This window comes from Gymnodraco acuticeps, unplaced genomic scaffold (assembly GCF_902827175.1).
Source record: "Gymnodraco acuticeps unplaced genomic scaffold, fGymAcu1.1, whole genome shotgun sequence".
NCBI lineage: Eukaryota > Metazoa > Chordata > Actinopteri > Perciformes > Bathydraconidae > Gymnodraco > Gymnodraco acuticeps.
In genome coordinates this window covers 2983003-2999993 of record NW_022990699.1, presented here as the reverse complement: position 1 = coordinate 2999993, position 16991 = coordinate 2983003, and the positions used below count along the sequence as shown (strand labels likewise).

At 40.1% G+C, this 16991-nt stretch overlaps 2 protein-coding genes across 3 annotated transcripts; both read left to right on the top strand.

Annotated features, from left to right (window-relative positions):
• The first annotated feature begins 645 nt into the window (after window positions 1–645).
• LOC117555941 (protocadherin gamma-A11-like) lies at window positions 646–12181 on the top strand. Of its 2 annotated transcripts, none has more exons than XM_034231024.1 (2): window positions 646–2647; window positions 11443–12181. In XM_034231024.1, exons 1-2 carry the CDS (start codon window positions 776–778, stop codon window positions 11584–11586), a joined length of 2016 nt encoding a protein of 671 aa, XP_034086915.1. In that variant the 5' UTR covers window positions 646–775; the 3' UTR covers window positions 11587–12181. The 2 variants fall into 2 exon arrangements, with proteins under 2 accessions (XP_034086915.1, XP_034086914.1); XM_034231023.1 differs by having other exon boundaries at window positions 646–3160; window positions 11956–12167.
• A 1799-nt stretch (window positions 12182–13980) lies between these two features.
• LOC117555756 (protocadherin beta-16-like) lies at window positions 13981–16504 on the top strand. Its single transcript, XM_034230719.1, has one exon. The coding sequence runs from the start codon at window positions 14093–14095 to the stop codon at window positions 16502–16504; it is 2412 nt and encodes an 803-aa protein (XP_034086610.1). The 5' UTR covers window positions 13981–14092.
• The last annotated feature ends 487 nt before the right edge of the window (window positions 16505–16991 follow it).

Sequence of the window (16991 nt, the reverse complement as noted above, 5' to 3'; positions counted from 1 at the left end):
CGTGGCGCTGTAACAACGCTCAGATAACTGGATGGCCTACCTGCCTGTCAGCCTTCCATCTCGTGCACAAATTTATCTCGTGCCCTCATTGGTCATGTGCGCGTTCGTGTGTGTTGGAGGAGGGGCTCTGTAAGGAAGTCTGAAGGAAGGGGCAGATTTTTTTCGGTTGTGTACTTTCAAATTCTAGTTTACTCGAGCTGGTTTCTCCATTCTTACCTATACCTTTAATTGAATGAGTGGTTTATGTTTAACAATAGTGTTCAACATTTACATTTTTCATGCTTCTATTTGTTTACTTGTTTTTATTTCTAGGTTGTTGTCTATAATTAAATACACAGTGCAATCAAATAATAAAACTGATATTTAATAAGCATATATTTTTATTATTTTAACTTTGAGCATTGTACATTACGTTGTGAGTTTTATGTTTTACATATGGCACACAGTTCGTATTGAAGTTAGGGAAGATGATTTGGGTTTAGACCATAGACTGTATATATAAAGGTTTAGACATGGGGAACAATACTCGCAGATGCAAAGAGTAAAAAGTGCCTGATGGTGCCGCTGTAGGCCAGCACAAAAGGAGCAGAGACATCTCCACCCACTTTAACTGCATTACCATCGGATGAGATTTCTCAGAACAATTCCTTCATTCCCCGATTAGTTTGCATCGCGTTTGCATTTGTAAAATGTTGGTTGCTGACTCTGTTTTGGAATTTTAATTTGTTGTTCCATGCTGTAATTTGTACAAACTGGGACGTGTTTTTTTCCGAGGATGGGAGACAAAGGATTTTCTGCGCTGCGGCCGATTTTCTGTGTTGCTTTCTTTATTGTAGCGCTGCACTTCGTTAACGGAGACCTGAGTTATTCTATTCCAGAAGAGATGAAACGCCAGTCTGTTATTGGGAATATAGCCAAAGATCTCGGTCTTGATCTGAGGACCTTATCTTCCCGAAAGGCTCGTGTTGATTCTGAGGGGACTCGTAAGCGGAACTGTGATATTAATCTGAGTACTGGAGATTTGGTCACATCGGAGAGAATGGACCGAGAAAGCCTTTGTGGCAAGAAACCCTCGTGTGTTGTGAAGGTAGATCTGGTGTTAGAAAATCCTCTGGAGCTTCATCGTGTTAGTATCCATATTCAAGATGTAAACGACAACTCGCCAACATTTCAGGATAATTTGATTGAAAAGGAAATTAGTGAGTTAGCCGATAAAGGCTACCGCTTTTCTATCGAGGAGGCCCATGACACAGATGTAGGTCAAAATGCTGTCCAGAGATACAGTTTACAGAAAAATGACAACTTCATTCTCGCTGTTGACAGTAATAAGGTTGAACTTGTCCTGGAAAATAAACTTGATCTTGAAAAGCAAAATGAAATTAATTTGCTCCTCACAGCTTTAGATGGAGGCTCTCCTCAGAGATCAGGTACTGTTGTCATACACGTCACTGTGCTGGATGCTAATGATAACGCCCCAGTGTTTAGCCAGGCCGTCTATAAAGCCAGTCTGCCTGAAAACTCTCCTCCAGATACCATAGTGATTCATGTTAGTGCTACTGATGCAGATGAAGGATTGAATGGAGATGTGACTTATGATTTTGGCCATGGATCTGATAACTATGTCAATGTATTTTCCATTGATCATAAAACTGGCGATATTAAAGTAACAGGAGTGATTGATTTTGAAGAAATTAGCTCGTTTGAAATGAAAATTAAAGCTAAAGATGGGTTAGGACTCATATCTTACACAAACGTTATGATAGATGTTACTGATATCAATGATAATGCTCCTGTAATATACCTAAAATCCCTGACTAATCCCATACCTGAGAACGTGTCACCTGGTGCAGAGGTGGGCATCATTAACGTGCAGGATAGAGACTCTGAGAACAACAGACAGGTCCGCTGCTCCATTCAGCAAAACGTCCCTTTTAAGTTGGTTCATTCTATTAAAAACTATTATTCTCTGGTGACCACAGGACAACTGGACCGTGAACTAGTGTCTGATTACAACATTACAATCACTGCCACTGACGAGGGCTCTCCCCCTCTGTCCTCCTCTAAAACTGTTCAGCTATCTGTAGCAGACATCAACGACAACCCACCTGTGTTCGAGGAGCAGTCCTACAGCGCACATGTGACTGAAAACAACAAACCTGGCTCCACTTTATGTTCTGTTACTGCTCGAGACCCCGACTGGAGACAAAACGGTACCGTGATTTATTCTCTGTTACCCGGTGAGGTGAACGGTGCCCCGGTGTCCTCCTATCTGTCTGTTAACGGAGACACGGGGGTGATCCACGCTGTGAGGACGTTTGATTATGAACAGTTCAGGAGTTTTAAAGTCCACTTGATGGCCAGAGACAACGGTTCTCCTCCGCTCAGCAGCAACGTGACCATCAGTGTGTTCATATCGGATGTGAATGACAACTCTCCTCAGATACTGTACCCCGCCCCGGAGGGCAACTCCTTCATGACCGAGCTGGTCCCCAAAGCTGCACACGGAGGCTCTCTGGTGTCCAAAGTGATCGCGGTGGACGCGGACTCCGGACAGAACGCCTGGCTGTCCTATCATATAGTCAAATCCACTGATCCGGGACTTTTCACTATTGGTCTCCACAGCGGAGAGATCAGGACACAGCGGGACATTTCTGAGTCTGACAGCATGAAACAGAACCTTGTTGTGTCAGTGAAAGATAACGGACAGCCCTCTCTCTCTGCCACCTGCTCCATGTATTTACTTATCTCTGATAACTTGGCTGAGGTGCCAGAACTGAAGGATATTTCTTACGATGAGAAGAATTCCAAACTGACCTCTTATCTGATCATCGCGCTGGTGTCCGTGTCCACCTTTTTCCTCACCTTCATCATCATCATCCTGGGTGTGAGGTTTTGTCGCAGGAGAAAGCCCAGACTGTTGTTTGATGGAGCAGTCGCCATCCCCAGCGCTTATCTCCCTCCTAATTACGCAGATGTTGACGGAACAGGAACTTTACGCAGCGCTTACAATTATGACGCCTACCTGACAACAGGTTCCAGAACCAGTGACTTTAAGTTCGTGTCATCTTACAATGACAACACACTGCCTGCTGACCAGACTCTGAGGAAAAGCCCTTCAGACTTTGCTGAAGTGTTTGGAGACTGTGATTCTTCTCCTGAGGTAGGAAGTTCTGTCACTTAATGTTTTACATTTGCAACTTGATTATCCTGTCAATATACGGTTCAAAACTCTTTTTGTTTTAGTGTTTTTAAACAGCTGTTTTGGACAATTTAATATGAATTGAAGTTTATTCAGTCATACTCCACAATTGACCTAATTCATACAATGCATCACTTGTTCACATTATTTAGTCTGTCTTAGTATACAGACATGTCTAATCTATTAGTAGACTACGAGTAGATTAAACTATTAATTTAAACAGATTTGATTTATTTTTACCCCTAAAAGTATTTCTGTCTAAATAGCTCTTGTGTTCTTTGTTGAGCTGGAGATTATTGTTTTTATTCTCTGTCCTCACTTCTTCTCTTGTTGTGTTTAATCAGAAACAGCCTACTCCTGACAATTATCATATAGCTTTTAATCATTTGAGATTTCAATTGTGCAGCCCTTACAATTATGAAGCTTATACCTGACAACAGGTTCCTGAGCCAGTGACTTTAAGTTCCTATAATCGTACAATGACAACACAGTGCTTCTCCATCCAATATTTAGCGTTGATTGAATCCTTCAGCCTTGTATTTACTTATTTCACTACCCCATGCGCTGGATTCATGTGCCTTTGTATGCGATGTGTTTTTAGCAAGAGCATATATTTATATATATATATACAGTGGAGGAAATAAGGATTTGATCCCTTGCCGATGTTGTAAGTTTGCCTACTTACAAAGAAATGAACAGTCTATAATCGTAATGGTAGGTTTATGTTAACAGTGCGAGTATGAATATCAAAAAGAAAATCCAGAAATTGACATTATATAAAAGATACAAATTGATTTGCATTTAACTGTGGGAAATAAGTATTTGATCCCCTTGCAACACATGTCTTAGTACTTGCTGGAGAAACCCTGGACAGCACAGAGGTCAGATGTTTCTTGTAGTTGGTCACCAGGTCTATGCACAGGAAGGATTTTGGTCCACTCCTCTCTGAAGATCCTCTCCAAATCCTTCAGGTTTTGAGGCTGATGCTTGGAATCTCCAAGCGTTAGCTCCCTCCACAGATTTTTTTATGGGATTAAGGTCCGGTGAATGGTCAGGCCACTCCATCACCTAAATGTGCTTTTTCTTTAGCTATCCTGTATTGCCTTGGCCGTATGTTCAGGGTCATTGTCCTGCTGGAAGACCCATATTCAGTGTCCTGGCTGAAGGAAGGATGCTATCGGCCAAGATTTGCACGGTTCATGGCCCTGTACATCCTCTCCTTGATGCAGGGAAGTCGTTATGTCCCCTCAGCAGAGAAACACCCCCAAAGCATAATGTTTCCACCTCCATGCTTGACGGTGGGGATGGTGTTCTTGGGGTTATGGTTAGCATCTCTCTACCTCCAAACACGGCGTTTCGAGTTGATGCTAAAGATCTCGATTTTGGTCTCATCTGACCACATCATCTTCTCTCAAGCCTTCTCTGAATCACTCAGATGTTCCTTGGAAAATGTCAGACGGGCTGTTCATGTGCCTTCTTGATCAGGGGACCTTGTGGGTTGCAGCATGATTTGATCCATTATGGTGTAGTGTGTTACCAATAGTTTTCTTGTGTCCCAGCTGCCTTGAAATAATTAACAAGTTCCTCCCGTGTAGTTCTTGGCTGATACCTCACCTTTCTCATGGTCATCAATTCCCCAGGGGGCGAGATCTTGTGTGGAGCCCCAGACCGAGGGCGATTGATTGTTGATTGATGCTCATTTTGTCTTTCATCTATTTCCAAATAATCCCACCAACAGTTGTCTCCTTCTCAAGCTGCTGGTCTTGTAGCCAATTCCTGCCTTGTGCAGGTCTACATTCTTGTCCCTGACGTCCTTATACACATGGTCTTTAGTCTTGCCCATGGTGGAGAGGTTGTAAACTGATTGATTGATTCTGTGGACAGGTGTCTTTTATAAAGGTAACAAGTTGATATTAGGAGTACTTTTTTAAAGGAAGAGGACTTATGTAACCGGTCTGTAGGAGCCAGAATCCTTGTTTATATATACCTTGTTTATACATATATATATAGGTACATTTCAAGGTTAAATATTGTATTTTCATATGTCAATTCCTGCATTTCTTTGTTTTATTAGGAGCTTCAACGCACTGATAGTCTGTTATTGCTATTGAAATAATAGTTTCATGTTTCATTCCAAACACATATTTTTCAGTACAATTTTAACATATCTTGCCGCCAGGTCTCCTTTTTTCCTGCTTATGAGTCAATTGTTACTTCATATATTGTACTGCATTTTGTGCATTGTTTATAATTTGCTTTTATCCCCTGCCAACAGTAGTTCCTTTCCTCCCCTGAAGTTTAAATAGCAGTTTTCAAAGTATTGATTTATAATTTTTAGTACTCTTTTGAAACGTGTTAGAAAAATATCACTCAACACTGACTTGAGCTTCAATATCAGGATCCATGTATTTATTAATCCTTGCAAGAATGCAAGTAGTCATCACATACAGAGCATAATAACTAGTTGTACCATATTATGGTACAACTAGTTCCCGAACAATGTCCTTCACATGCTTATATACAAGAGAGGGAGTTACACAGTCACAAGATGCAGGAATACCGGTTCAAAGCAGTATACAATGTTTAGTTTAGATAATCTAAGGCCCACATAAGAAATGATCTTGCTCGTCATATGTCTATCTCCATAGAGGCTGAATCATCATGTTAATCGTTGTCACATGCTATCATATGCCTAAAACAGTGTGTCCTCCTGACGCTCTTCTGGGTAATCATACAACGTCATATATGCAGTTACAGTTGGGCCTTTGTTATCATGTGCTACTCTGATATTGGAAGAGTACATTCAGAAATGTCCAGACAAAACGCATGCTGACAAACCACTTGTATACTGAGCGAAAAATGTTATGCCATTTCAAGTTGCTGTTGTACGTTTGATAATGTGTCAGCTTTTATCATTAAATTGTTCTTAATGATGATACGCTAAAATGTTTGTTCAAAAACATATTGATTTCTGAGCGTATACTGGGTGTCTATCAGACATTGGCCAACTATCACACATGCCTGCTGGGGGAGCGGTGGCAGTTGTGCTGGATGTGTTAGGGGGCATATGTCTTCTGCCTGGGGCCCCCAGTGTCTTGCAGCGCCACTGGTTGCATGTATTTATTGATAAACACAGAATAATGCATACGAGAAATGTATCTAATACATGCTGGAATAAGATATACACACTTAACAGCATTATTGCTGTTGAAACACGTGTTTGCCTTCGTCAGACATTTCATGTTTTGATACATCCAATTACTTGAAATGTAAGACAAAAGTAATATTTTGTTGTTTAGTGATCTGCCCATGGTATATGAGGAGACATGTTAAATAAGGAATCGCTTTGGTTCTTCTCTTCGTTCAGACGCTGTCCGTGGTGCTGAAGGGTGTTTTGTCTACCGATACCCAGTGGCGGATATTGATATGGGCGACATGGGCGGTTGCCCAGGGCGACATTTTGACAAGCGCAATTTGCACGTAATTTCATATTGTGTATTGTTGTTGTTGTTGTTGTTGTGGGTCGAAGGGGGCGCATTAGCCCTTATCAGCAGGCAGCTGGGATGGAAGGTCTCACACTCAAAGAAGGGCGGGGGTGATCTCAGGTCGCCTCACTATGGGGGAGAGAGAGGGGGGCGGCAGGTTAACTATCTCTATCAAATAATCACTTTCGATGTTTATATAGTAGTACTGCAATTAGTACAATTACTATCACGCCTCAAAATGCCACCAACTTCATTCATACAATATAAATAGTTTTGCAGATATATGTTTTTCCTGGCCTGGTTTGTATGAAACAATACATAATTATTTGAAAACTGACTACGGCAAATTGGTGTAGTCTTGACCTGGAGTTGACAGTGTTAGGGGAAGGGTACGCTATGCATTGTTTCTGGGGTCGAAAATGAATATCTGGTGATGGAGAAAAAAAGGCATAGAGCCAGTTTAGAAAGAAAAGGAAAGAAGAAGTAGATAAACGCTCAAAAGATAAAGGTATATAGTATGCACCTTCAACATCTCATTTATTTAGTTGGGCTATATTAAGCATATCATTAAATTATGCCGGTAACCTTAACTCCATTGCTGCTTGTTAGCTGCCTGTGTTTCGTCGTCAGTTCAGCAACTAACATTGGAATAATTTCAAACCGTCTTACTTCAGAACAATAATGTGTAGCCCTGCAATTAAAACATTATAAACAACCACTATAACCGTTATTGATTTAGTCACCTTCATTTAGCAAACACCTCAAAGGTAATTGTACTGACAAGTCCTTTGTGTAATTTTCAATACTTGAGGCTTAAAGGGGACCTATCATGCAAAATGCACCTTTGTACGTCTTTTATACATGAATATGTGTCCCCGGTGTGTCAGGGAACTCACCAAGTGTCAGAAAACACAATCCTCTCTCTTTTCCTCCATACCCAAATCTCTAAAAACGGGGCTGCAACGGATCTGATACAGACTGATACAGATTTGAAAATAGTCTGACGTCAGTGACAAGGGGCTCCGCCTATATGGCCAACTCTCCACCAATCAGGGGAATGAGAGGTTGCCGTGGCATGGTAACAGCATGGTAACATGACCCTCGTAACTCGGCCCCCTCCTTTGCAGGGGGGCGTGGTCAGCTGCAGCACATGCAAAGACAGGGGTAGAGGAGAGCAAAATAGAGCGAAATAAGGCATGGCTAAAATGCATGATCTGTTTGGTATTTTGAAAAAGAAAACTTATAAATATACCTTATATAGGTATGGTCCTACAATATATTATTCAAATATAGCATGATAGGTCTCCTTCAATTAAAATATGTCTGTAACAGATTAAATATGATGATGTTATTCATGACTTTGCATCAAAGAAGGCAAGGAAGGTCAGACTTTAGAGGGCAGTTTGGGAGTTTAACTTTAACTAGAAATGCCTAATTCTGTAAATAAGTTATTTAACGTGTGTTCTGTTGGTTTGTGTGTTGAAAGATTTGTGCAATTTAGTATTTTCATTCTATAGCTTATATGAATTTGTATTTATTAATGTATGTTTCTACTACTACTACTTTTTATATTCATGATTATTTTGTGATGTTATTTAATTTGTGTAGTTATTTTGATTGTACATATTGTTCTATTTGTGTGTTGGATACATTTGTGCAATATAGTTACTTAATTCTGAATTGGTTGCGTCTTGTTATATAACCTATAGGGGGGGGGGGGGAGTGGACGGCCCAGTGCACCATATCAGCTAGAACCGCCACTGTCGATACCAATGAATCAAACCCTAAAAATAGTACTTTCATGTTGTGTGTTAACCATATACTGTATATATGTTAACATTGAAATGTTCCGTTGTTGCTTATGGCATCAGCTTTTACGTTTAATGCAGTGCTCGTTTGTAATATTCCAAATAAGCTCACGGTGTCGCTGCTCACTCGCAGATATAAGGAGGCTCATTTCCACACCCACTGCCAAGGGAGTAATTCAGGCATTACAACCAGTGCTGCCATTGTTGTATGAGCGGTTCTCTCAATGTTCCAATACAATTTGATATTTTTAAGCAGAAAGGGACATTTCTTTCATTCGGGAGAAGTAATGGAACTACAAGAGAGATTGATGCTGTTTTGTTTCTACCTCTTTGCCCTATGTGTCTACATCGCCATTGTATACCTCAGCTATTCTGTTCAAGAGGAGATGAGATCTGGATCCATTGTTGGAAATATTGCCGAGGACCTCGGGCTTGAAGCAGGGAAATTGTTCACTCGTAAAGCCTGTATTGATACGGAGGAAAGCTATCAGCACTACTGCGATATTGATCTAAAAACAGGACATTTTATCATCGGGGAAAAAATTGGGTAACACTTTATTTTGATAGTCCATAGTTAACACTCTATAAGTCATCAGTTGACATTCAACAACACTGTTTCAACAGACAAGTAACATGCATTTAACTAACTGCCAGTAGAATATAAGGTACATCTCAAGTGTTGATCTATAGATTTTACAAAAAGTTTTTTGCAACAGGTTATTAACGGATATTCAACCTTACTATCTGTAGATTGTGTCAACATCTTCAAAATTGACAATCAACTACTCAAAATCAATCTGTCAGTTGAAAGTCAACTGGGTCATGTCGACTATTTGTTGATAATCTGTTGAGAGTCAAGATGTCAACTAAAGATTACATTAAGCATTAGTTGATGATCAACAGATAAGCAACTTTAGAGTTTAGTTGACTATCTGTTGATCGTCAACTAATCTAGAGTTGACTATCAGTATACTTTTAGTAGGCATTCTCCACTAAGCGTTTGTAGGCATGTGTTAGGACTATCCAATTAAAGTGAAAAACAGTTGAGAACAGTAGAAAGTCTATAACCTATCAACAGAACACATACATTCATCCACTAATTATATGCAACAGACATGGGAATACAGCGAAATGTTTTGCACAACTGATCACGAACACTCGATAACTGAAGTCAATACCAGGCTATAAAGCACAGTAAAACAAACACTATAGGAGAAAGAAAGCTTTTTTGTTTTAAGAATATACTACAAATATAGTAAAAACACTGAACAGTTGTGAAATGGTCAAAAATAAAGTTTGAAACACATTATCTACCAGCTGGTAGTCAATACCAGGCAAACGGAAATAAATCACTGCACTGCAGATTTGAACAGTTTAATAACTATAAATAAAATAAACAATGAAACTTGACCAACCGAAGAACATTAAATTATTGATCTACCCTGAGGCCAAGGTCAACCGTTAAAGGTATAATATGCAGGAATTTCCTAAAAAACAATGTATATATATGATCCACTACAAGTGTGTGATGGTGTCTGTATCTAAGAGACCCTGCCCTCTGCCTGTATTTTCTCTTCTCCTTTTATTTTGCTGTGTTCAGGACGTTTATGGGCGTCAGCAAAGAGCCTTTGGGTCCAATGTGTGGGTCTAACCCCCAGCCAATTTGCCGTAGATGCAAACCCTGTGCAAATCTCAAATAATTAAATAAGGACAGTGCTAAAACTGATGCTCATTGCAACACAGTGTCACATCTGGTTGTAGATAGAATCACCACCATACTCTTCTTTCAGAAGCCCACATTTATGATTTATAAGAAATCCTAATGCTTGAAAGCAGAACAAAATAATACTTAAGAGCAGAAAAACAAAATATGGTCAACTTACAACATGATGAAATTAGCAAGAGCCAAAAGTAACGAGTTTTTTTGTTACTGTAACATATCTGGCCAATCAAGGCAGGTTATATTACAGGATATGCTTTTGCAATATTCTTTCAGATTGACCATAAATCCATGCCACCATAAATTATGATAACAGCATGTGCTGTATAGTGCAAATGTACTCCATTATACTCAAATGCACTCTACACATAGGCTACTGTAATCTATCAAATACTGTATACCTTTGCATTGCTTACCTATGGATGTACTTCATCCATGCGAATAAACTGCAGTGTGATTGTGAGAAAAGTGACTTTGTCCTAACACTTCTCCTCAAACGTCCACATCTTTTATGTCAGCAATTGCAGGACATCACATTGTGATAAACTGAACATTTTCTATCTGTGTGTTACGCAATGTTGTAACGCGTTACTGTAACGCAACTACTTTTTGCAGTAACTAATAGCGTTACTAGTTACCTATTCCCATTAAGTAACGCCGTTATAGTTACTGTGATTTAAATGGGTGCGTTACTGCGTTACATTATGTGATGGAACTGAACCGAATCTCCCTGCGGATATGTTAACTATGGACTATCAAAATAAAGTGTTACCTTCTCTGGTGACCACAGGACAACTGGACCGTGAACTAGTGTCTGATTACAACATTACAATCACTGCCACTGACGAGGGCTCTCCCCCTCTGTCTTCCTCTAAAACTGTTCAGTTATCTGTAGCAGACATCAACGACAACCCACATGTGTTTGAGGAGCAGTCCTACAGCGCATATGTGACTGAAAACAACAAACCTGGCTCCACTTTATGTTCCGTTACTGCTCGAGACCCCGACTGGAGACAAAACGGTACCGTGAATTATTCTCTGTTACCCGGTGAGGTGAACGGTGCCCCGGTGTCCTCCTATCTGTCTGTTAACGGAGACACGGGGGTGATCCACGCTGTGAGGACGTTTGATTATGAACAGTTCAGGAGTTTTAAAGTCCACGTGATGGCCAGAGACAACGGTTTTCCTCCGTTCAGCAGCAACGTTACCGAGATCAGGACACAGCGGGACATTTCTGAGTCTGACAGCATGAAACAGAACCTTGTTGTGTCAGTGAAAGATAACGGACAGCCCTCTCTCTCTGCCACCTGCTCCATGTATTTACTTATGTCTGATAACTTGGCTGAGGTGCCAGAACTGAAGGATATTTCTTAAGATGAGAAGAACTCCAAACTGACCTCTTATCTGATCATCGCGCTGGTGTCCGTGTCCACCTTTTTCCTCACCTTCATCATCATCATTCTGGGTGTGAGGTTTTGTCGCAGGAGAAAGCCCAGACTGTTGTTTGATGGAGCAGTCGCCATCCCCAGCGCTTATCTCCCTCCTAATTACGCAGATGTTGACGGAACAGGAACTTTACGCAGCGCTTATAATTATGACGCCTACCTGACAACAGGTTCCAGAACCAGTGACTTTAAGTTTGTGTCATCTTACAATGACAACACACTGCCTGCTGACCAGACTCTGAGGAAAAGCCCTTCAGACTTTGCTGAAGTGTTTGGAGACTGTGCTTCTTCTCCTGAGGTAGGGCCATGTATCATATAATCTTGGTCGTGTTCATCATCCTGAAAAATGTATTTACCCACCATGTATTTGTTGCACAGTTATATTCTAAGGTTGTGAGTAAATATACATATTTATAGTATTCTTTAACAAAACATATGATGCCCTAGTTACCATTATACATTCTGAGGAATTTATCTTCAGTTTAACTTGCCTTTTATCTTCCCACATGATTGCCCATCTTGCAATATAAATCCTTTGAAATTACGTTAACTTAACTCTGTCCATGGTTCTGAAATCGGTTTGTTATTCAGTTTTATTTTTAGGGATCATTTACTTCTTATACATTTCTATTCTTTTTTTGGATTTTCTATGTAACTTGGTTATATATTTCATTTTCTGAATGATATTTTATCTCAACATTTACTCATTGTATTTATTTGATTGAATCGTTTCTTCTTTATAATTGGAGCTGATTCTTATTGATATTGGGACACTGTGTTAGAGCACTAATACGTTGAAGGTTTTGCATATGTTGTCCCTTATTCTGCTTGAGTATATTGTTCATCTGTGGTGTTTTTCAATGATGCTGGTTTTGCTGTTGAATATGTTATGTCTTAAATCAATCTGATACACATACTGACATCATTTGGTAGATCATTTTAAAGGCTTTTGTATCCTTTCGTATTAATGTGTTTTTTTGATAGATATTGAATCATGAACACCTAACTACAAAACTGTTGTTTCATTGACTTGCATTCTCAAACTGAGGTGCTTTGAATACGTTTTGATCTTCTAGAGTACATTTATAAATCTCAAGATCTGCTTTATGAGGTACAGTTTTTGGGTATATATCTTAAGGCATATTTATCATAGCGAATAAACATTTCTCACCAGTAATAATAGAGTACACAAAAGTGCGCGAGAGAGGGACAAAGAATAATTTCTCTATTTAAATACAAAACATTAAAAAAATGGTTTTAAAAAGCGACATGCAGAACACCTTTAAATGTTGTTCTTAACATTACATTTCTTGTTTCCTGCATTTCCCTTCTCTAATGTAACATTTGAAATGATAGCATTGCTCTACTGATTGTATTAAAAGCTGTGCAGCTTGTCTGAAAATGTCAAATTTAGGAGTTAAATCAGCTTTTATTTTTAGACAATGTAGATTAAAGCACATACAACTTCTTTCTTTTTGGGAGAAATATGTCAGATGTTTTGGTCTCCTGTAAGTTGGCCATACATTCTGAAGTATAGTCATGTGTCCATTAGATATGCATTCATTACCATGCAATATTAGTAATAGTGATTATTAAAACATGTCATAGTTGGAGGCACACATTGCTTCAATTTATAGTATTTTAAAGTCAAATGATCCTATAGGTTTAATTGTATTGATATTACTGCTGAAATAATTACTTATACATATGTTTTCAATCAGAACAATTTAAATAGTGGGTGACCAAAACTATACAAGAAGATATTTAACAACATTGTCTTAACTTTAAATGATCCATCTTAACCCATTAAGGTGGACATGGGAAATAATTGCATCAAGGGACGGAAAACTGACCAGTTAACTTGTTTGAGTTTATATCAAAGCATTTAAGGCAATATGTTAAAATGACACGTAAAAGTAAACATATAAAGAAGCGGTTCACCTGTTAGTGATTGTTTAATGTCTATAATTTGTCAAGCCAATAATTATTGTTGGATTCATCCTCACTCTGTGCTATTGTTTTAAATGTCTAGGGGGCAAAGTAATCATATGTTGTATCGTTTGTGAGTCCCAAGGGCAAAGCGACTATAGTTAATGATTATGTATTATTTTTTATATTTATCGTCATTGTTGTTGTCATTTCTAACGTGGTTCTCTTAGTATCTAAATGTAAACACGATCAAATCCTACCTCACCATGTTGTACCCGGGAAGTACTCATGGTGTCAGTGTGTACCAGTAAACGAGAGGACACAGTCATTCTCCACCCTTCGGTCTCAGCACATTTAAAGCCTGGTTATGCTATTGTATCGTGGTTTACAAAAACGCTTCGTGATATGAACGCAGTGTGAAGAGTGTGTATATTGGAGGACATCGCAGCTGTATTCTTGATTGATTTGGGACAAACTTGGAAGCAGTTCTTATACTTGCAGTAACAATGGGATGCAGCAGATTTGCGCTGCTCTACGGCGTTGCTTTTATTTTTCTCGGCCTCCACCCCGGCTATGGAGACGTGAGCTACTCTATCCCGGAGGAGATGAAACGTGGATCTGTAATTGGAAATATCGCTAAAGATCTTGGACTTGATTTGGGCAGATTGTCTGCTCGCAAGGCCCGTATTGATAACGAAGATAATGTCGTTAAGTACTGCGGTGTAAATCTCAACACCGGAGATTTGATCGTACAGGAAAGGATCGACAGAGAGGGGCTCTGTGCAAAAAAGGCATCGTGTGTTTTAAAACAGGAACTCGTGCTGGAAAATCCACTAGAACTGCACCGCATTAGTATTCGTGTTCAAGATATTAATGATAATTCACCCCAATTTAAAGAGGAGTCTCTTCATTTTGAAATTAGGGAATCAGCGGTCAAAGGTGCACATTTTCTCCTAGGGGAGGCACACGATGGAGACATTGGAGAAAATACTGTTCAAAGCTACACACTTCAGCAGAATGATCATTTCAAATTAAATGTTAACGCTAAATCAGGCGGACGAAAGTACTGCGAATTAGTTTTAGATAAAGAATTAGACAGAGAGGATAACAACGATATCATGTTATTGCTTACCGCATTTGATGGAGGCTCTCCTCAGAGATCAGGTACCGTAGTCATTCACGTCACTGTGCTGGATGCTAATGATAATGTCCCAGTGTTTACCCAGACCGTTTATAAAGCCAGTCTGCCTGAAAACTCTCCTCTGGATACATTGGTGATCACAATGAGTGCAACTGATGCAGACGCAGGTTTAAATAGCGAAATTACATATGGATTTGACCATATTTCAGATGAAAATAGCAACGTGTTTTCTCTACATCCCAAGTCGGGAGAGGTGAGAGTAGCTGAAGCTATTGATTTTGAGAAAGTGGCATCCTATGAAATGCAAATAAGCGCGAAAGATGGTCTAGGATTAGTTTCTTACGCAACGTTACTGATTGAACTTACAGATATTAATGATAACGCCCCTATAGTCTCTTTAAAATCCCTGACTAACCCCATACCTGAAAACGTGTCACCTGGTGCAGAGGTGGGCATCATTAACGTGCAGGATAGAGACTCTGAGAATAACAGACAGGTCCGCTGCTCCATTCAGCAAAACGTCCCTTTTAAGTTGGTTCCTTCTATTAAAAACTATTATTCTCTGGTGACCACAGGACAACTGGACCGTGAACTAGTGTCTGATTACAACATTACAATCACTGCCACTGACGAGGGCTCTCCCCCTCTGTCCTCCTCTAAATCTCTTCAGTTATCTGTAGCAGACATCAACGACAACCCACCTGTGTTTGAGGAGCAGTCCTACAGCACACATGTGACTGAAAACAACAAACCTGGCTCCACTTTATGTTCCGTTACTGCTCGAGACCCCGACTGGAGACAAAACGGTACCGTGATTTATTCTCTGTTACACGGTGAGGTGAACGGTGCCCCGGTGTCCTCCTATCTGTCTGTTAACGGAGACACGGGGGTGATCCACGCTGTGAGTTCTTTTGATTATGAACAGTTCAGGAGTTTTAAAGTCCACGTGATGGCCAGAGACAACGGTTCTCCTCCGCTCAGCAGCAACGTGACCGTCAGTGTGTTCATATCGGATGTGAATGACAACTCTCCTCAGATACTGTACCCCGCCCCGGAGGGCAACTCCTTCATGACCGAGCTGGTCCCCAAAGCTGCACACGGAGGCTCTCTGGTGTCCAAAGTGATCGCGGTGGACGCGGACTCCGGACAGAACGCCTGGCTGTCCTATCATATAGTCAAATCCACTGATCCGGGACTTTTCACTATTGGTCTCCACAGCGGAGAGATCAGGACAAAGCGGGACATTTCTGAGTCTGACAGCATGAAACAGAACCTTGTTGTGTCAGTGAAAGATAACGGACAGCCCTCTCTCTCTGCCACCTGCTCCATGTATTTACTTATCTCTGATAACTTGGCTGAGGTGCCAGAACTGAAGGATATTTCTTACGATGAGAAGAACTCCAAACTGACCTCTTATCTGATCATTGCGCTGGTGTCAGTGTCCACCTTTTTCCTCACCTTCATCATCATCATCCTGGGTGTGAGGTTTTGTCGCAGGAGAAAGCCCAGACTGTTGTTTGATGGAGCAGTCGCCATCCCCAGCGCTTATCTCCCTCCTAATTACGCAGAAGTTGACGGAACAGGAACTTTACGCAGCGCTTACAATTATGACGCCTACCTGACAACAGGTTCCAGAACCAGTGACTTTAAGTTCGTGTCATCTTTCAATGACAACACACTGCCTGCTGACCAGACTCTGAGGAAAAGCCCTTCAGACTTTGCTGAAGTGTTTGGAGACTGTGATTCTTCTCCTGAGGTAGGAAATATCGTCACTTAATGTTGACACCTATTTGCATCATGTGAACCAAGCTGTTCAGATACATTTTTGCAATTCTTTTTCTTTAAACGACCTTTTAAGACAATGTTAGGTCGATCAAATGAACGACCCTCTACAAGTAACTATAGCTTTGTTTCATGCACTCAAAGGGCTTAATGATGTATCAATATGTGACAGCATAGCTTCTACCATAGTAAGCAGGTGGTTTAAATGATTTGGTTATTTGAATATAGGCTTTTTTTAATTACATTTATTATTATTGAAACCGTTCTTTCTGTCAAAACTACTCCTGTGTTTCAACACTTGTTTTTTTAGTCGACCTTCAACTTGTCTCTCTCTTTGGTGCTAAAAAATGAAGTCGGTGATTTTATTTAATGATGAACCTCTCTTTTGCTATTGTGTATTTTCAGGAGCAACCCACCCCTTTTATCCGTTGTATTTGCTTTTAAACATCTAAAGGACACATTACTTAGAAGTTAGTTTCCAG